At 36.4% G+C, this 20665-nt stretch overlaps 2 protein-coding genes and 1 long non-coding RNA gene across 3 annotated transcripts; 2 read left to right on the top strand and 1 right to left on the bottom strand.

Moving 5' to 3' along the window:
• Nucleotides 1-138: 138 nt before the first annotated feature.
• Nucleotides 139-2444, top strand: LOC110845070. The gene is made up of 3 exons (XR_002547488.2): nucleotides 139-230; nucleotides 1771-1816; nucleotides 1932-2444. It is a non-coding gene; the product is annotated as an uncharacterized LOC110845070 (long non-coding RNA).
• Nucleotides 2445-16787: 14343 nt separating this feature from the next.
• On the top strand, nucleotides 16788-19123 carry LOC110844977 (L-serine dehydratase/L-threonine deaminase). Its single transcript, XM_022091330.2, has 7 exons — nucleotides 16788-17177; nucleotides 17262-17429; nucleotides 17545-17648; nucleotides 17741-17823; nucleotides 17906-17950; nucleotides 18062-18286; nucleotides 18374-19123. The coding sequence occupies exons 1-7, from the start codon at nucleotides 17025-17027 to the stop codon at nucleotides 18580-18582; spliced, it is 987 nt and encodes a 328-aa protein (XP_021947022.1). The 5' UTR covers nucleotides 16788-17024; the 3' UTR covers nucleotides 18583-19123.
• On the bottom strand, nucleotides 18601-20648 carry LOC110844980 (39S ribosomal protein L11, mitochondrial-like). The gene is made up of 4 exons (XM_022091333.2): nucleotides 20360-20648; nucleotides 20062-20251; nucleotides 18954-19096; nucleotides 18601-18874 (listed from the first exon to the last, which is right to left on the bottom strand). The coding sequence occupies exons 1-4, from the start codon at nucleotides 20498-20500 to the stop codon at nucleotides 18758-18760; spliced, it is 591 nt and encodes a 196-aa protein (XP_021947025.1). The 5' UTR covers nucleotides 20501-20648; the 3' UTR covers nucleotides 18601-18757.
• Between the last annotated feature and the right edge of the window lie 17 nt (nucleotides 20649-20665).

Raw genomic sequence — 20665 nt, 5'->3', positions numbered from 1 at the left:
GAAATCATGGCCACTTCATGTTTACAACCAGTGAGTGGCAGTAATGGGTGCGGGGTGGCTGGGGGAGGTGGTGGTGGGGTGGTCACCAGCAAAAAGAACAGCAAAGGACAACAGCAGAACGTCGTAGGCGCCATCCCCTCGAAGCGGAAGGGCGTCGGTGGGCGGAGGAAGAGTGAAAAGCCTCCCCCACCCGTCGTTCTCAAGAAAAGGAGATTGGCAGCCAATGCGAGGTAGTCACCATTTAATGCAATTTATTCCATTCCATACGCTTTCTCTGACTTTCTCTCACCTCTGCGATAAATACGTAGTCGTGCATTGTCGTGCTATTTGGAAGCGTTAATTTGATTAGATAATGGTGACCCCATTTTCTCACACTTGTCATTTCTGACGAGTGAAATACATCTGTGGGCAGACGTTGATTAGCAATCTGGACCATATGCAACTTGTCAACGACCCAACGACCAGCCTAGGTTAGTTTCTCCTGGTGAGGAGTGAGATTACGAGTCCAGACAAAAGTCTTAGGCAGAATTAATAACACTGACCCGGCCGGTGTGTGTGTGGAATTGCATGCGAAATGCAAGCCTCAAATTGGTCCGTGATAAATAAGCAATTATTTAGTACATATAATACATCAATTAAAGGTTGCTTAATATTCTGTTCAGGTAAACCCAGTCAGTCACATAGCCAGACAAGTAGATAAATGAATATTATAGTTTTCATGAGAATCAACACCACCACGTATTAAGAGGCCTCTCATTTCTCATTCGCAGACAGACAGAGAGTTTAACTCAAATTTATTCCTGATTTCATAAAAATTTATTTTCACGTTGCAATTACCTGCAGATGCATATTTACTAAAACGCAACCTTTAATTATGTTATATCTATTTATTTATGCTCACAATACCCGAAACTGCATAAGACGTAACAGCACGTTGAAAAGTGATGATACACAGCCCGAGCAATTAAGAATTTGCAGATGGTAATTACATAAAATTTGACGGATTGGCCCACCCTAACATCCAATCTGGACAGTCTGTCTGTAAATTGGTTGGCTTTGATATCTTATTTCACTTATAGATACATGGATAGTCAACGGATCGAAATTCGTCCATACCACTATTAGAGCAGCAGCAGAAGCACGCAGTACATACATATATCTGAGAAAATTCTTAAAAAACTGGTCGAAATAACATTAACGACAATAATCCAAGCCAAATGTTTAGCAATGTCTGTCAATCGAACCTGATAAACCTAACCCCACAAGCAAATAATATATGTATTTAGTACTGCAACGTGTAATCTAATAATATAGCCATCAGATACGTATATACACACGCGTGCTACTCTTAATAAAAATAGTTTCGTGATTCTCGCGGGTCAACTTGCAAATTATATATTCCGCCCCCATTTAATTGTGCAAGGAAAAATATACAAATGATTCCCTGATGCGAGTTGGTTTACATATCGTGCGAATCTTGGAAACAGAACTGGTTTGGTGCGAACGTCTCTAGTTATCTATCATTGATTGGTGATAATTGATGGAATATTCAATTATTGCACAATAATAACTCATTATTTTACCAGTTGGTACATGCATTCATACCTGAAATAGTCAGCAGGTTTAATTACAGGCTTTAAGCATAAAACCCTTTTTTGTTATTAAGAAGCATATTATTAAGAATTTCATAAATCCGATTAATTGATCTGAAAATTTATTAAATTACGATCCCTTAATGAGTGTCCTAATACATTAATTTTGTTAATTTAGGGAGAGAAGGAGAATGGACGGGCTAAATGACGCTTTCGAAAAATTGGTAAATTATACATTTTAATAATTTAAATCTTACTGCAATTTGTTTTAAAAAATCCCTCAAATGCTTGACAAAATGTTTACAATTCATCATAGAAATGTTGTTTTATTTTGCTTAGAGGGATGTCATCCCGTCGCTTGGGTCGGATCACAAACTTTCGAAATACGAGACTTTACAAATGGCTCAAACATACATCAATGCACTAAGGGCAAGACTGACCGAGGAGTCGGGAAGCGAATGAGTGAGACCTGACAATACTCCATCCATCCATCCAACAGAGATTTAATAAAATTACAGCTTTAAGCAAGGTTTAGTAATTTATTTATTTTTATCAAAGTCTAATTTTAAGGTTGACGAAACACACAACCAACAACCGCATCATGTCTCACTTTATGTTTTCTTTTCGACAAAGACATGTTCGCTTGTTTGTGAAAGTACACAAGTTAAAATTTTGCTTAATACATATGTAATATTCGGCATTAATTATCTTTAAGATTTATACATAGTTTTACAATTTGTAAATGATTGTAAAGTATTTCCTACATACATACATGATAATTTCGACAAATGTCCATTGTATTATTAAAATGAACAAATAAAATGCCATGTTAACTATGTTTGGGGAAAATGAGATTCGTGTGTTGCTTCATGGATAACTTTCATGTTAAAATTTTGCAAAATTTATGAAATCCATCATCCGTTAGTAATATGTTTAACCGTTGACTTTGAGCATCAGACGAAGGAAAGCGGAAGGAAATTCAGTGTCATCATCCCTTCGGTTTTTTCACAACTGTTACTCAAGGGTCGGTCATCGTTGTGAAGGATGAGCAGCCCCAATAATACTTGCAGCCAAATAGCAACAGACACGCACACACTGGGATCCGAATTACGTATGCAGAGGCTGAATTTTATTACAACTCTAGCCAAATAGCTTACCTTGTATGGAGCAATTTTTACAAAGGGACACGCGACTCGTAGGGAAAGCAAACACTGCTCGTACTTAATTTATTTACGTGCAGGCAGTAGTTGACTTGGGTTCCTGCAATTCTTCCACTAAAAAAATAGAGATTTTATCGCAACCTGAAGCGAGTCCGGCTGCTGCTGCCGGTACGTCGGTCGTTGGTACGAAGTGTGCAGATGAGTCGGAAAGGCAGTCCTTCCATAAAAAATATGATTCAAGTACCCATCAAATACAGACGTTATATTTAGTTTTTATACAACCAGATATGTAGAATATCTGTAAGTAATCTTACAGTTTGATTATACTTATAGTTGGATAATATACATATGAATCTGTCCAAAATGTATAAAGTCGGACTCAAAGGGTTAAGGTCATTAGAGTAGGATTACATAAAAATCTGTCTAATAAAAAACTATTCAAACTTTCTCAAACTCTCTCTCGGCTTTTAATGGAGATCAATATTTATCGTGTTGTGGAAGGTCAGACAGTAAAAATCCAATTGATCTCCCCGTCAGAGTTAACAATGGAGCAGATAATAGATCCGTCAATCCTATTTCCATGTCATGTCTGCTGTCTACTTGGTACACATGAGATTTTGATAGTGATGTGTTAAGACACTTGCCTCGGTCGGAAGATGTGTTCGAGAGATGTTGAGATGATAAAGATCAATCAAGGGAATAAGCCCAATGTTTATTTTCATCTCGATATGAAACAAGATGAGATTGTTTAATAATACAGCTAAGGCCAATATTATACCTCGTTTGAAAGCAATAAAATAATTTCACTCGGTTATTAAATTAGTCTGAGGCAGAGAGGGAAAGGACTCCTTGAATATGAATTCTCAACAAGGTAATTATGGGGATTTCGAGTCATAATCACTTTGTTGATTGGGGCGAGAGAGATGTACGTACATACAAAATGTTAGTCAGGGGTCCATATTCAATGAGTCAAATATTGTTAGAGTTCATTCAGAATTTAAAGGTTTCTCTGGATTGTGATATCTCCTTATTAAATTCACCTGCCTCCACACTTTACTCGGTTCACTTTAGTTCACAGAGTTTTGTTTCAAAGTCTCAGAGTATTATAAGTGAAAATGAAGCCTTTCGCATAGAAAGTAAGCAGGGTTTTGAGGGATTCAAAGTGGTTCATGTTTGTTGGATATTCGTCCAAAGATTGAAAATTTACCTTTATTAAACGAATCGAGTTTGACTATCTTTTTTTGTTCCCACAACAAGAGAGGAAATTGAAAAATTGAAACTCTTTTATTTTCCGAATTATGATAAACCAAAAAGATGATTTCTGACGGACAAATTACCTGTCATTCTCAAATAATATTATGGACAAAAGAAGAAGCTGTAGAAGAGTTTCACCTGGATGGAATAATGGTATTCCACTTAAATACCACAGCCATTACAAATACAAGTGCTTGTTTGGTTCTCAAAGAAGGGATTTCAACTCATTTCTTGAGCCGGACAAAGTGAAAGACGAAGGTGTAATATCGTCCATCCATCTCAATCTCACACCTTTCTTCGAGCTCTCCTGCACCACTCTTGAGACTGTAGTGGAGAGACATTACAGGCTCAAAGCTACGTGCTATTCCCCCCAATTGACAACCACATAGACTCGAAACCACGATAAAACCACTCTTATATTACTTATTATACACTCTTCTTTGGTTACATTTATCACGAATAATTTGAAGGTTGTAGCAGCCGCAAAATGGCAAACAATGTGTAGCTTTTTCAACCTCTGTTTTGTGGTTTGCGACGATTTACAATTATCATTGTTGTTATTATTATTATGACGATAATGGAATAAAGCAACATTATTTTGTGTCTTGAATTTTAAAAATATATAAACGAAAAAGTTTCTATATTGCATCTGTAAAATTATATACTATTTTTTAAAAAGGAGTAGAAAATAATAAAATGGAATAGGTTGGTCTTGAGTCTCCTCGCTTTGTCAATTGAGTCCCTGCATGCATTTATCCAATTTCCGTCCCATTGTGAGACACTAATTGAGTTAAATCGGTGGATTTGACTTGACTAGAGCATCAAAGGCTTGTACCTCCTCTGGGGCTGCCTACCGTGTGAAACAATGGGCTGTAACCACCACCAAGAGTTTGTGTGGCACTAAGAGAAAAAACTGAAAAAGTAAAGAGATCGTGATTTACAGAATTTTGTGTTTTATTCCTTGTGCACCTCCTTCCACGGATAAAGTCGCACCGGAGCTTTCAACAGGGGTAAAAATGTACATGTATGCAAGGATGAGACTCAATTCATAGTGAGCGAGTACAACACGGTCTTAGGTAAGATTTCTTATGGTGAAGTAAACTTGACCCCCTGTAATTGTGCCCAGTCTTCAACACCTCCGTCGTCCGACAGACAGAGTCGTTCATGCAGGTAAAATACTTCTCGTCTCTGCCTTTTACGAGGAATACGAGGAACTGTCGAGTCATCCCAACTGGTTTTCAGTGTAACTAACACTAATTGATGAAACCTCATTGTTGCAGATAGGCAATAAGTTGTTAAACATTGACAGGAGTTGCTCCTGGAATAACCATCCAAAATGAGTCGGATAATTCAGCTTGTAGACTTGACTCTGCGCCACACATTCTTTTGGTGTCGTATTGTTTTCCCATTTTATTTTGATGGTGGCAGTTCATTTCAAAGAGATGTACATTTCTGCAATTGATTTAATGAAACAATGCCTGCAACAATAAACGTTTTAAACTAAATTTTCGAAAAAAAAACTTTCAACTTGAGATTTTCCTATCAAGGATTATGTACTAGTAAAATCTAATCTTAAAATAATTGGCATCGTTCAAGCCCAATTCGACCCGTGGCTGTAATGATAATAACAGTGACAAGGCTTCATATTGTGTTTGCGTGCTACTGGAAAGCTCTATCCGAATTTCAGCCAATTTGAGATTTTTAAAATTTGATTGGATTTCTAAACTGTTGCAACAGCAAGGGTCACGCGACAGCATCTCGAACGACTAGGACGAGCACTGGCTAGAATTAAAACATGGGCTTGAAAGGGAAAAGCAGCACTTATCCCTTTGATTGCAGCATCAGTACCAATTTATCGATATCTTTGAGAAGCCTAGAGCCCTTGATCTTCAGATTTGAAGTGGTCGTCTTTCACAAGTCGCTCTTTTATGGAGTTTAAAAGTCAACTGCGAAAGTAAGGTTTTATAGGAGGAACTTCAATCAATGTTTCGTAATTCAGCCAAAGTTGAGTACCATCGCAATCACTAAACATGCAAAACAATTTAACCATTTGCATCTACGTCTACCCTGTATTTTGGAGGTGTCAAGAAATTTCTTTATGATATTGGATCATCATTTGTCCCAAAATTGGTCGATTTTGTGCTAGAAACGAGCACTTAAGATTAGCTTTGCTGCTGAAATTTAAGATATGTACGTAGCATGTCGAATAAGCACACTTGGAGAAGCAATTAATTTGAGATTATCCAAATTCAGTTTAAATTTCTACCCATACTCCGAGAATATGCACAAACTTGGAAACAGTGCATGGGGTACCTGTTGCTTTTCGTGAAGTCGCCCAAATTGCACGTCCAATACTCGTGAAACGTTTAAATGCTTGGGAATTGTACTTTTCTAAATGCAGCAATTGATTTATTTTACCAATTCTCAAAATTGTTCCAGCAACCCACCATTTTTTATCCGATTGTGCTCTATAATCTTTTTAATGAAGTGTGTCCGTTTGTGTAATGGGAGCGAGAGCAAAGATAAACCATTTTATTACCAACTATGTTACCAACTAGTTTTGATATCATTACTGCCAGCCAGCGCTCTTCAGAAGAAGACAACCACGAGAATAAGCAGCAACGCTCCAATTTCTTGGATATCGATATGAAGAAAAAAGGTGCATCCTTATTGCAGTTCAGACGACTGGCATTTTTCTCGTTAAACCAATACGATGGTCTCCTCGAGTTCGGCTCATTGCGATCTGCACGCAAGATTCCTCAAAGCAGACTTCATCCATTGTATGTGAAAGTTTCGGAAATTGTAGAAGAAATGGGCAAAATGTTGAACAAAAAGCTATGGTTTATACACTCCAAAAATTGCTGCGTTTCCTCCTCGTTTGGGAAGACAAAAAATATAAAGTACAAATTACTTGAATACCTTTTCAACCAATATTACATACTCCACCACTTTCCACCGGTGGTTATGTACTCGTAAGTAATCGATACAAATGAAATGTGGTCAAAAAGGTATGTGCATCATTATTGTTTTTGAGAAAGTCATTGGAGGCGTCTGGACTGGATCAGTCTTTTTTAATTGTCCATTACATAGAATTGCTTGATATGTAGCTTCTCTCCCACAGCTAGAGTATGTTACAGCAGAAGTAAAATAGTTTGGCATTTCTGTCAAGGGTAAATATTGAGAAATATTAATAAAGTAGTGTGCAAGTAAAGATTCTTTAGGTCTCACATGTTTGCTATGAGTATTCACAGTTGGCTTAATCATAATTAATGAAAAATTTAAATTTCGGGATTATTTATTCAATGCTAAAAACATGTTGAATTGATCATTAATTTCGGATTATGTAATTGTAGGTACTGTCAGGTACAGAAATGACTTGAATTTCAAACTTTTCTTACGCAATGTACTGCAACAATTCAACGTGCATACATACAAGTTTGCTTTGAAAAAGATAATCCCAAAATCCTAAACTGCACCTCAATCACAAATATTATTATTATTTAACATTCGACAAAGAACTCCCGCAATATTTGTTATTATTAGAGCGTTACTATTTTCTGGTCGGATATGGTCCAAAATGAACACGATGGGCGAGGAGGGTTGTTGCTGCGGGATTACTCATTCTCTCGTCGCGTCCATTTATCATTCCACATTTTACAGAGATCAGTCATGCATTTCAAAAGGGACTTGAGAGCCCAGAATTCAAGAACACCTTCAAAAAGACAGCTTCGTTCAGATATGTACATATGGACTTCAATGCTTGAATTTTATAAATGTTCTGAGAAACCCGTATACGTGTGAAATTAGCAAATTTGTGCAATTAATTTGGTTTCGTAGCATGATTTAAGATCTACAAAAATAAAGCTGCATCGTGACAATGATGACAAAAAAGGAAACAGCAGCCATAATTAGTAACAAAAATGGCCTTAAATTACAGCACGTGCACGAGCTCATCCCCTAAATACTTCCTAGTACTTCATAAAAAAGTTGTTATTCGGACTATTCCGGATATGTGTATCTACAATTGTACATATGCATACGGGTGACTTTCAATGCTATTGGTCAGACTTTTACTACAGAAGCCTTGCGTTTTTCCTACTGCCAAATATATAAGTGGATGGGCGACTTAAAATAGTCATCGCCCTAAAGTTAGTGCTCATATATGCACTAGTCCAGTCAGTTCAGAAGAGTCGAATTGTGCATCGAGAAGCTGATCTCATTTCAGAATTTCATGCTATCGTCATGTCGTGCAATATTATCAAGGTGAGGAGGGTGGTTGCTATAATAAAGGGTTATCGAGAGAAGAGACGACATATGGATGGAGAACTATGTGCCATGTACCATACACTCTTCTGGAGATCATTTGGTGAGGGCCCACAGAGTTATTATGGGCATGAAGTAAGTTGACTTACTTTTACGGGGCTCACATTTGAACCTCGTTTTCCAATTTTCCATATCCAAAATTCAACTCATATTTCAATATTTAGACACGCAACTCACTCAGCTTCAAACAAAGGACGCAAAATATTAAATTAGGAAATTGAGGCACCGGGCCTGCGAGCGTGTACGAATGCATCATCGTACATATAATGTGTGCTATGTTCAATGTATTCTTGTCATTCTCCAATTGTTGTGCTATGTATCTGCTGGTCCGGAAATGCTTCAATCATAAACATCTCGAACAGTGCAGACCTTTGAAAAACTTTGGATCGACTCGAAATGAGACATAATAAATACAACGCTTGAGCTGGGCGTATAGAATTTCCTTAATGGAACTCTTTAAGGGTTTCTTGTCTCAAGAAGGTGATTTCATTCCGATGTTTTGTCTTATTTTTGAGACGAGGATCGACGAATCGCGTGCCATCAGTCCAACTTTTTACCCCAGAAAATTACCAAAATCAGGCTCACTGAGCCTGACCATGTTAAATGCTATTCTTAACTTAATTTTACCAATTTACTAACCGCTGAATGAACAACGTATTTAGTTAGTTCAAATTGTCAATTGGTCAATTTACTCTAATATATATTACGGTCCGATTATTTTCAGGAAAAATACACGAGTAATGTTATTTTCCAATTTCGTTGATGAAATCTTTGATATCGACACATGCAACAAAATGGAGAAATTAGTGGGGTACTTTTCCATTTTGTATCATTCCAAGAAAAACCCATGTTTGCCTTTTATGACAATAACAACTATAATTGTAAATCATATGTAACATTTTTGAAAATAATAATGAAATAAGAGAATCAGAAGGAAAGTAGTGAATAAAGACCAATAATTAAATAAATCTGACGACCGGAAAGAAAAGTCAACAGTTTTTGGGACTCTGATCTGTTTTTGGTGGCCGTACTCAATTATTTTTTCGCCTGGCACGGCCCATATCAGACAAGAATTTAAAAAAATGTGGCCACTCCTCCACTATCATTATTATTGCCTGAAAAAGGAGAAAAGGGAGCCGATTCAGCCAACCAAATGAATTTGGAGATTATTGCATACATTATAATTACACGACTGAAATGAGATAAAAACTCCAAGATTCAGGTAACAAGTCCAGTCTGCACGCACTCACGGAGATCACAAATTACCAGTTTTGACTGACATCCTCCAACTCATCCCATTACAACAATGAAGAAAGAAAGAAATCACTTTATCCGAAAAATGCACGTGTTAAAAGAATTGCAGCCTCGCATTATAAAGGACCAATCAAACTGATCCTGGCTCGGCCGGCGTGCTGAAAGTCAAAGATTATTCATCGCAATAAAGCAGCAGCAGCAGCCGGAGCAGTGGCAGATCTTCTTCTTCTTGTGTGTACCCTACTTTGCCCTCAAGAGATAAAAAACATTAGGAGCAATTTAGCAGTTTATTAGCAACAACAGAAGCTAGAACAGGAGCGCAAATTGTTTGGTTTGTGTGGACGATTTCCGTGGACCAACCCATTATTTTATGAATGAAATTCTACCAAATTACGGTTCGAGTGGGAGGACCTAATATTTGCATAAGTTTAACAGAAAGAGGTTGTAATGGTGGATAATTATGCAAATTGTTCTTCATGATGACGGGTAGAAATGTGATGGCCAATTCAATTCTGCCCAATTCTTTGGTTTCGAATTATTTGCTAAATGTCTCAAATATTATTATGTTCTCAATTTTGTCGGATTATTATGCAGCAAATTAAAATTTTGTTACAAGCGCATGCTATTGAATGCCACGCTACAATTGCTTTGCTCCCATGAAGTTGTCCAATAATTATAATATTTTTACATATGAATTTTGTCAGTGGCTAAATATTCAAAATTCCGTGTTGAGAAAACACCGATTTCCATGTTATAACGTTATCCAATTAAAACTTCAAAAAGTTTATCATCCAAAAAATTCGATGGTCTTGAAATATTTCGGCTTGTTGAACCAATTATTAGTTCATTAATGCATATCAATTGACACCTGCGGAGCAAACACGTAGACAGTGACTTGTACATTACGTCCTTCTGCATAGTCTGTACACAGTCGTTTGCGTATGGTTTGACTTTATTACGAAATTATTTTTCTTTTATTATTAATTAATTCAGGTTGCACATTCCAGTACACTTTTATTCACTCCTTTTCGATCGTAGCTTCCTTGGAAGTGATGGAAGCACGAATTTAAAAATTGTACCTGTTTACGGAGGATGAATGTACTTATTTATGCATCAGTATTTTTATTCTGTGTGTGTGACTCTGTGGAGTTAAAGAAACACAATAATTTGATTGAAGGTACGTGTCCAGAGCATGAATCTGTAGATGATTATTCGTTTCTTTCTTACAAAAACTATTCTAAATCTTTAATCAAGCTGAAAAGAGTTTTTCATCGTTTTATTATCCATTTGTTTGCTAAGCTAGCCTATCCTCCCTTCCCCACAAGAAAAGGAAATAAAAAAAGAGGCAAATGCATTCAGCTCGGCTCATCAGTTTGTCATCCGTCACAATTAAAAGGCAAGGTGTAATGCTTTGTGATGAGATTTTGATGGACAAATTGCCTCCGATTTATCTCAAGAACATCCTGTTATGCTCCTGTCACAACTTTTCGGAATCAAATATATTTCGTAGTCGTGGTCATACGTCACCACAATCTTGCTCTCTGTTGATAGAATAAATAATAGAGAATCCTAGAAATTTCATGCATTCATCCATCCAATATGAAAAGTTTGAGTCAGCGGACGACCCTGGATTTATTATACATTTGAAAAATAATACAAAAAACTGAGCTATGCATATGAACCGTCGAGCAGAATCTTTTTGTGTGAATGATTATAAATATTTCAGTATTGACTTGTAAGCAATATGCACCCAGCTCAAGTCCACTAGGCGTCAGAACTGCAGCCAGTAAATCGTGACCATGTTTGATTCATAATCTGTTATCCAATCAGACACAAAGTATTTACCTTTTCGTACACTTTATTTACTTTAACACTCCGACAACACACTATCAAAACTATCAGTGTCTAAGAAAAATGCAAAAGAAGACGAAGAAGAAGAATGAATGAAGTGATAATCCGAAAAAGGTTTAAGCTTAAGCCTCACACTCTCGGATTAGTGCGCATCATCTTTTTGTGTGGCTTGGTTGCATTGCAAGCGTTTAATTCAATTGAATCTTCTTCAGAATCTTCAATGGTCACGGAAAGAGTTTCAGGTGTGAGAAACAAAAGTATGCAGACCTTGTGGACCAATTTATTTGTAATTGTACTACAATAATAGCACCATCACAACTTTTGTGAAAATTGCTCAAATCCAAATGTCGAAGAAATGCAATTCAGCCTATGCCCGAGCCGTCACTTCAACTCTTCCTAATCTCATGTAGTATTTTTAGGACCCCTGACCAATACAAATAAGAAATAAAATTGATACTTTTTATTGTTAATTACATTACCCCAAATATGGGTGTAAGTATCCACCGGTTTTTCCCAGTCGGTCCTTTTGGGTCTCGCAATAGCGATTTGGTCACTATGAGACTACACTTTCTCTCTGGTACGAAAATGTGAGTATTAGCCACCCGACCTGCATCACCTCCACGGTGGCCATTTTCGAACTTACATAATTCCTAAAGATGTGCATGATGTTATACCAATGTTATAAATTATACTATTTACATCGGGTAGGGAGACATGACAGACGGACATGACGGTTCCATAAGCCAGGTTAAAAATCAAGTGTACCACGAAATAAAATAAGTACTTCAAAATGGGCGGATCAGATTTGCAATGACAAATCATTTGGAAAGGAACTTATGCAGTTCCTTCTCGAAGGATTTGTTCTTTTTATTTGTAACAAGGAAACTTATTTGCAAGTGGTCCAATTAAACTGAAGCAATCTAAAATTATCCTAAGGATTTGAAAAAGAACTGTGTGGAAGAAGAAGAGAGTAACAGATCTTGACTCTGATTGAATAACTCGCGGAATTTCTGGTGTGTACTTAATGTTTTCTTTGCAATGCATGAGCAATTCTGGTAAATAGGGAATGATAAAGCACATAGTGTATCGGACGATGAACCGTTTTTCACATAAAATCTAAATTCGCTATTTGCATCTTGCTGCAATTAAAGAAATAGCAGTATATGCATACATACATATGTACCAGTACATGCATGCACTTTTCATGAAAATTTTTCAACGTGCTACTTCACACTTTTAATTGCCAATCATCTGTTAATTACTTAATCAGACCAATTTCACTAATTAACCCATCCTTTCACAGTTTTACGTACCATATCTGCAAGTGATAAGGGTCATAATAAGTACACCATTTTGCAGAAAAGTAAAAATTATTATACATAAACCATCCGTATATTCATCCTACGAATGGTCAGTACTACATATAAAGCTGCTCTTATTAAATTAATTGGGACTGAAAATGACAAACGGTCGCCGCACAGAGTTTATCATGTCGCAAATTATAGGCATTCTTGCAAAGTTCAAACCAGAAAGCACGGGTTGATTTTTTTTCATTATAAATCAATAAGTAGTTGAGTCAGTCTGCTCGCAATTTAGACTTGCCTACTTACTCTGCTACCATTGCAAAGATCTACATTTTGGACATTTTGAGTTTTAGTCCCATATGGCCTGGAAACAAAAGGACAGTCTTTTCTCTTTAGTGAAATTAAAACCTGCGAACTGCAATTTTTAGGTTTTCATGACTTTCAGTAGTCATACTACCACACGAACGAGCCCTCGCCACGAGATTATCTGAATGGATCGTGGATGGGCATGAGCTGCATTTTCACGCACTTTCAACACCACGAGACTGGTTGAATATAAAAGTACATAATTTTGTATTAATTCATTTCGTGCAGCAGTCAGTCAAACGACGAGTTGCATTTTTTGGCTTCGAACGACTTGGTATAAATTTTGCCCCAGGTATTGCATAATAAAAAGAAAATGTAACAATGAGTTCACCATGGGCGTATGATCCTCATCATTTTTAGACATCTAATACGTAAAAGAAAGAAAGTGCTTAGAAAATTAGCGCACTTTGACATTTTCGTACCTTTTCCATTTATGGTACACCTCGTCCAAGATAATCATAACATATTGTCAACAGTAATAGATAATCAATAATTGTTGGTCCCTTAAAAAGTGGGAAATACTTGTAACAGGATTTCAAGTTGGAATCCTGTTACTCACTGAATTTTTACGAATCTGAAGTATGTTTACTCTGCTCTGTACATATCTCTAGAGCATTTTTACATCCATGCGTACACACACATAACCACATATCGGCTGAAGTTTAAAAATTAAGTGGAAACAAATGAAACGACGAAGGGATTATAAATGCCTCCTCACTGTGGGGTCTTTGATGCTCTAATAATTGTAGTCAACACGTACAAACAATGTAGTTGATGTAGGTGGCCGTATAACTCATCTTTTAATTCAGGGTCCCTCAGAGATGAGGTGCAACATGCATCCATAGCTGGACCCTTGATTGTGTGTAGAAATTGCCTCCTGCAGTTCAATTAATTCATCCCAGTTCACTCTTCCAACGTAATTAAGTTGGTGGTAGAAGCACCCTTTCGTAAAATAATGGATGAAGGATTATATACCGATCGTTAAATGCAGTCCTAAGCAGATATAATTAAGTAACAGAAGCGAAATGGTGACAATTTTGCAATGAATATCCTACAACATTGACAGGTGAAGCATATTTTGTGAGTGTTTTTGTCGGGATGCATATACACGAAAATTTCGACGCTGTGACTGTTTTGTGGGTTTTTGGAGTATCACCATGCAAGGTCAAGTGGGGGTACTTATTAATAAATCAGATGCCATCGGTTAAAAAACACTCGAAAATTATACGCCTGCCCCTGACGCCCATTTGACCTGGTCACTCTGCTTAACTTAAGAATGAGTTGTCGAATCATTCGAAATGCGAAACAGAATTGAAAACAGATTAGTCTTCCGAGACTTATTTTACTGATGAACGGACAGACAGACAAAACGATTGCGATAAGTAGCTTTTTGTAATAATTGAAAAACCAAATGGATAAACAAGCGGATATTTGCTTTCAATAATTAAATTGACTAGATGAGCTTGCTGACAGCTTCAGCTTTCTGTCAGTTTTTTTCTGTACTCGGGGGTTCGTTTGGTAGGGTTATAAAGTAAAAATGATTTAAGCCGAATCGGTAATAAATTGAGAATTCCGGATGGAAAAGTCATTTCCTCGAGCCATATTTATTGGTTCTGGCGTAACGGGTGTGGTAACTGAATTCAAACTATTTTTAAGAAATTAATTAATGCTCAATGAGATCATTGTTGGGTGGGTTTGGAATGAAGACTTGTATCGAATTTTTATTCAGACAACACGAAAGACTCACCTGCACGAATTATTGAGGCAACACGAGATATTTTTACTGGTACTACTGCCTGCTACGCTCCATAAAAATGCATACACGAAATATGTACATGTATTTACATATAAATCGTATTAATCACGATCCACTCTGTTACAGGATAAACTAAATATGTTTTCTCTATATGATATGTACAGATTGGTAAAAATTATAGAACTCCTGCTAATATTTTGCAGCTTCTGTCCTACATGTGGATTGTTGTTTTCATTATCATGCAGCCTGTCCAGTCAATAATAAGCTAATTTACCTCTGTTGAGCTGTAAACAAGTTTAGCTTCGAATTTTTTAAGTCCATTCCAGATCGCCACTACTGGGATAATTACATTTGCAAGTGAGTTGGATTAGAGTGAGTGATAGAATCATACCAATTTTATGCAATTCCTTGGTGGTCCTGCATCTCATTCTCCACTCATCCTTAATTCAATCAACAAGTAAAACGAAAAACGTTCATACGAAAATTATAAACGGTTGTGATTATATGTAATCCAGGTACTCTAGTGATTTTAATGTTGATTGTTATGCAGATTTAAGAACTCCAGGAGAAAATAAGGCTGAAGCATATTTACGAGTGCTATTTGAAATCCATTAACTAAATATCAATGTAAATATGTATGTTCTGAAAGGTATACAGTTTACATTCCAACTTTCCAACTTTCAAATTGTTGCGTGAAGAAGTATAATAAATGAGGTAGACTTTTCTGCAATGGTATTTTAACTGGCAATATAAAATATTTCAGCAACAACCAATCAAAGTCGCCAACATTGATATTTGAGCTTGCCTGCCAAATGTCACCGTTGTTTTCCATGACCGGATCAAAATTTCATGCAAACAGAGCCAAGGCAGACATGGAAAAGGTGTATTCCATCCATACTGCAGGCATTATACTGCGGCGCTTAAAATGAGAGAGAGGTCAATTCGGTTTCCAATTATTGCCCATCAATAGTATTGATTGAGCAAAATGTATGACTCCATACCATGAAATTATGTTTGCTAGAATATCAAATCCTTGATGACATTATTGCCTGGTTTAGCTGTATATTTATATGCAGAGCTCCAGCAGCGGAATATGAATTTTTAAAACCATGAAGAAATGCTGCCTCGAATCGATAGCAAGCTGTTTGACGACGTAAAACAATATTAAGAGATTGGCATTCAGTAGAATCGCATTTCTGACCAGGTTCTGTTTTGGAATTAGTCTATAATTTTCTAAAAAAAATGGAGAATAAATTTGCTCAAGCAGTGATTATCGCATTCATGTGTGTCTACTCATTCTGCGTTTATCACTTTATCAACAGAAGTCCTATTGTTAATCCGGGTGCAATAATTTTTTAGACCTGGAGGAAATCTCGAATTCTCAATTTCCCCGCACGCTGCACTAACACTTCGGTGAGTAAAGAGGACTTGACGAACGAGGTGAGTTTTCCCTCAGGATCAGTCTCAACTCAACTGCATATCTATATTGTGAGATGACATCCAATATAGAGTCGTTGGGGCATTTTGAGAAATTGAGAAAGCAACTGGTCATATGTACATGTGTAAAAGTGTCTTGCCATTTCTGTCAATCATGTTCACATTTATCTTGATGAATTGTAAAAAATAACGGGCAGATATTGCACCATGCCGATATTCGATTAATACTGTCATCTTACGTAATCATCATGATATCGTTTTTGGGGTTTGATTCAGTAGATGCATGTCCAACGTCAATGTCCAGTTCAAGGAAGTTAGGGTGTTACTTAGTATGCAGTGTTACTCACAGTACGTATATATATTTACTTACATGATTGCACTGGACTAAATTCAATAGATAGGACAAGCCAATCTTACAAGTAAAGTTGACCTTGTCAACTTTCTGGATGCTGAAGCAATAAGATTATCAATGAGGACGACGTATTTATATAATACTGCTAACCATTGACTATGACATAATAATAATGATGGTATATTATTATTTCTTCAACTATGAATAATTTGACCTTGTCTGGGTTCATTTAAACGTTTCGTTTCGTATAAATGAGATATCATTTTCTTCAGAGGAAGTCACAAGCGAGTCGAACCAGCAAAAGTTCAGTTATTAGAAAACAAAAATAAAATTTTACTTAAGTAATACTAATTCATAGTCCAATTATTCTCAAAAATGGTGACAGGAGAAAAAATTAGCGTCCGGACTCCACTGATATACAGCCAACCGTTGTCCGATATCGCTGGCCGAGACGTGTATCTAAAGCTCGAAAATACGCAGCCCTCTGGTTCTTTTAAGCTGAGAGGATTATCTCATCTTTGCAAAGAGGTGCATAATAAGTAGCTGTAAATTTGCAGTTATCTAATCATTGTCTCCAACTAAATGTGGTAATTAATCCTGCTTCTTTTTCAGAAATACGCTGAAGGATGTACAAAACTGATTGGTTCGTCTGGAGGTAATGCGGGTCTAGCTCTGGCGTATGCTGCTAACAAGTTGGGAGTCCCTTGTCAAATTTTTGTCCCCACGTATGTGGTTCCAAGAATGCTCAAAAAAATTCAAGCTTATGGTGCAGAAGTTACGGTATTCTATAAAATTTAATCAGTTTGAGATAGCCTGCTGTGGCGTATTAATTTATGTGCATGTATATTATAACTCTATGATGTATGAAAATATCACCTTAATGTTTTGTACTAAGATCGGAGGAATTGACTGGCAAGAAGCAAATGACCAAGCTATGGCTGAGCTGAAGAAAGATCCCAATTTCGCAATTATTCCGCCGTTTGACCATCCCAGCATTTGGTAATTTCATAAGCAAAAATATTACAGCTTACTTGAGCTTACACATTGGTCAGTAAAGAATGTATTGAAATGAAATATTTCATGATAATCAGGGAAGGAAATTCAACAATGATAAGTGAAATCAAAGAAGATCTGAAAGGACGTCGGCCTGGATGTGTTGCAGTGTCTGTCGGTGGTTAGTGTTAGAACTAAATTAATATGTTTATATGTACTTGAATATGCGACATAAATTACTGATGTGTCAAAACACTCGACAGGCGGGGGCTTGCTAATGGGCGTTTTGACTGGACTAGAAAGAGAAGGTACATACGTACACTTACTAACGCTAAGCAGTGAGAAATCACCAGTTGTGATTGGTACAACTCGGTTATATGAGGTCAATTATTACTGTCCCATGTTTTCGTCAATTATAGGATGGAAAGATGTTCCAGTTCTAGCGTTAGAAACTGTTGGAGCAGAATGTTTTAATTTGTCGGTCAAGGCGAATAAATTAGTGGAAATCACATTAACCAGCATTGCTAAAACACTAGGAGCTCGATCCGTTACGCCTCAGTTGCTAGAAAAGTACAAAGACTTCAATGTAATCTCTGAAGTCCTTCCAGACAAAGATGCAGTTCATGGATGCGTTCGATTTGCAGGTATAATATTTGTCAAAGTAATACAAGTTCTCATTGTATTTATGAACGATCAATTCTTAAAATGACATCATTACATGTACATTTTAGATGACCATCAAATGTTAGTGGAACCATCGTGCGGCGTGACAATGGCTGCAGTTTATTCGAAACTACTTCCGAGCGTCTTGAATAAGTATGGTTACGACTCAAGTTCTGGTCCACTGGTATTGGTGATCTGCGGAGGGAGTGACATTTCACAAGATATTTTGCAGAATTTCATAAACACATTTGGAATGCCATGTAACGATGTAGAGTAATTTCTGTAATGTAGACGATTCATAGCTTATTGATGTTTATTGACTCATCAGATAATCCCATATAGCATGTCCATTATTGAAAAATCTATACATACAAATTAATTTACGACTACCATTGATAATATATTAATATTATTGGATACTAATCAAACGTTTAACAAAAGTGACAAGCATATTAACGAAGCAATTTTGCTTCACGCTTTTCTTTAATCTCCTGTAATTGTTGTATTACGACTAGCTTCCTTTCTTCAAGAAATTCTGCATACTCCTTTGGATCGAGGGATCGAACGACCTTCACAATAAATAAAATCACTATAAATAACTTCAAATTAGTTTTTCATCCTAATCGGAAGGGGTATAATCCTGCATACCTGTATTCCACAAGTGTGGGCAGTTGAAATTACATTATTACAAATCCTTTCCAAAGGCAAAAACCTCAATGTCGGATCTTGTTGTTTAATTTTGGCAATTTCATAAATGTGCTTTAGGGTCAATTTACCGCATATTTCGTGACCTAATAAAATATAATCATTGTACACTACTTTTGCAGTAATTATAAAGTGGATATAATTTCTTATCATCATACCAACCAGGGGTGGGCAAGATACTTGGTCAAGATACAAGATAAAAGATACAAGATAGTATCTTTATCTTGTATCTTGGTCGCCTGATCAGAGAAGTATCTTGTATCTTTTAGAAAGTCGCATAGTATATTGTGTAAGTATCTTATCTAGATATGCCTGGCAGAAAAGTATCTTAAGATAGTTTTGTCAAGATACAAGATACTTTTTCTCAAAATTCCGTCAAATTCTTAAGTCAAAGTCAATTTCGTACTACTGGCAGTCAATTTGACCATGAATTTGTCGTAACCAGAATTTGGTGAATTTTTAGTTTGTGTTTTGCCAATTTGTAAAAAAACTTCTACATACATATGTACATATATTCATATATATATGTATATGTATATATGTTCATGTGTACTCGTACATTTGTACACATACATGCACATTAGATGATATGTACCTACGCTGAACTAGTGTATATATCTTATAGGGTTTAGATAAGCAGGGAATATTTTAAAAATAATACCAACTTCTTAAAAATATGTATGTTAGGTAGAGTTCTAGTTTTTCGAAATTTTTCGAAGTATTAAGCACTGGCTACAAAATTTGTAAGATGATTATAGAATGATTTTAAATTTTGTACTCACTAGATTTTTTCATTTAAATTATTAAACATGACCAACTGGGCATGAATACCAAGCTAAAAAAAGAAAGTATCTTATCTAGTATAAAAGTATCTTAAGATACATATCTTGTATCTTGTATCTTGACTACTCAATCTTTAGGAAAGTATCTTGTATCTTGTGTACTTGAACAAGATGTATCTTTTATCTTGTATCTTATATCTTATCCTAGAAAGTATCTTATCTTGTATCTTACGACCAAAGTATCTTGCCCACCCCTGATACTAACTTACCCATTTTCATTACCCCTCTCTGAACGCCGGCTGCTTGTTTTAAAAAAAATGTCACTGGAGGATTGTGAATTACTAGCTCGTACGATCTATCAGAGTTGACTGTGATTCGACAAGGCAAAGGAATCCCTTCTTTCATATCCTTCGTCCTCTCATTAAAGTCCTTGCAAAAGGCAGCAATATTAATGCCTCTCTAAAACCAACAACAAATTGATATCATTGCATATTGCAAAATAATGCGCATATCTATAGTAGTGTATGATCAATAATGATCATGCTGAAGTTAATTAAATTAACTGACTTGTCCAAGCTGTGGTCCGAGCGGAGGTCCTGTTGAGGCCATGCCTGCGGGAATATAAATTTTGACGAGGTTTCCATGTACCACCTTTTGTATGACTTTCTTCATCCCCTTCAACTGCTGTTTCGACGCCATTTTCGACATGATAACTTGAGTAATGCCTGGTAAATCCGGGCCAACACTAAATTTATGACTGGACAATGTATGGAGCAAATAGTTCAAAAGTTATTTATGTTCAAAAAACCCGAAAAAAGTTGTACAATAATAGCCTACAAAAATATTGGCCGACAAATCTGAGACTCCTCGCGG

This window comes from Folsomia candida, unplaced genomic scaffold (assembly GCF_002217175.1).
Source record: "Folsomia candida strain VU population unplaced genomic scaffold, ASM221717v1 Fcan01_Sc002, whole genome shotgun sequence".
In the NCBI taxonomy this organism is placed as follows: Eukaryota; Metazoa; Arthropoda; class Collembola; order Entomobryomorpha; family Isotomidae; genus Folsomia; species Folsomia candida.
Note: the sequence above shows the minus strand (reverse complement) of the source record. Positions and strands in the feature narration are given on the sequence as shown.

Excerpts from the sequence above, each read along its gene's own strand:
- LOC110844977 (XM_022091330.2), top strand. The coding sequence starts at position 17,025 with ATGGTGACAGGAGAAAAAATTAGCGTCCGGACTCCACTGATATACAGC. Across the intron at positions 17,430-17,544 it reads CTTATGGTGCAGAAGTTACG|ATCGGAGGAATTGACTGGCA; the intron begins GTATTCTATAAA and ends TTTTGTACTAAG. Across the intron at positions 17,951-18,061 it reads GACTGGACTAGAAAGAGAAG|GATGGAAAGATGTTCCAGTT; the intron begins GTACATACGTAC and ends CGTCAATTATAG.
- LOC110844980 (XM_022091333.2), bottom strand. The coding sequence starts at position 20,500 with ATGTCGAAAATGGCGTCGAAACAGCAGTTGAAGGGGATGAAGAAAGTC. Across the intron at positions 20,252-20,359 it reads TCGGACCACAGCTTGGACAA|AGAGGCATTAATATTGCTGC; the intron begins GTCAGTTAATTT and ends TGTTGGTTTTAG. Across the intron at positions 19,097-20,061 it reads GAGAGGGGTAATGAAAATGG|GTCACGAAATATGCGGTAAA; the intron begins GTAAGTTAGTAT and ends ATATTTTATTAG.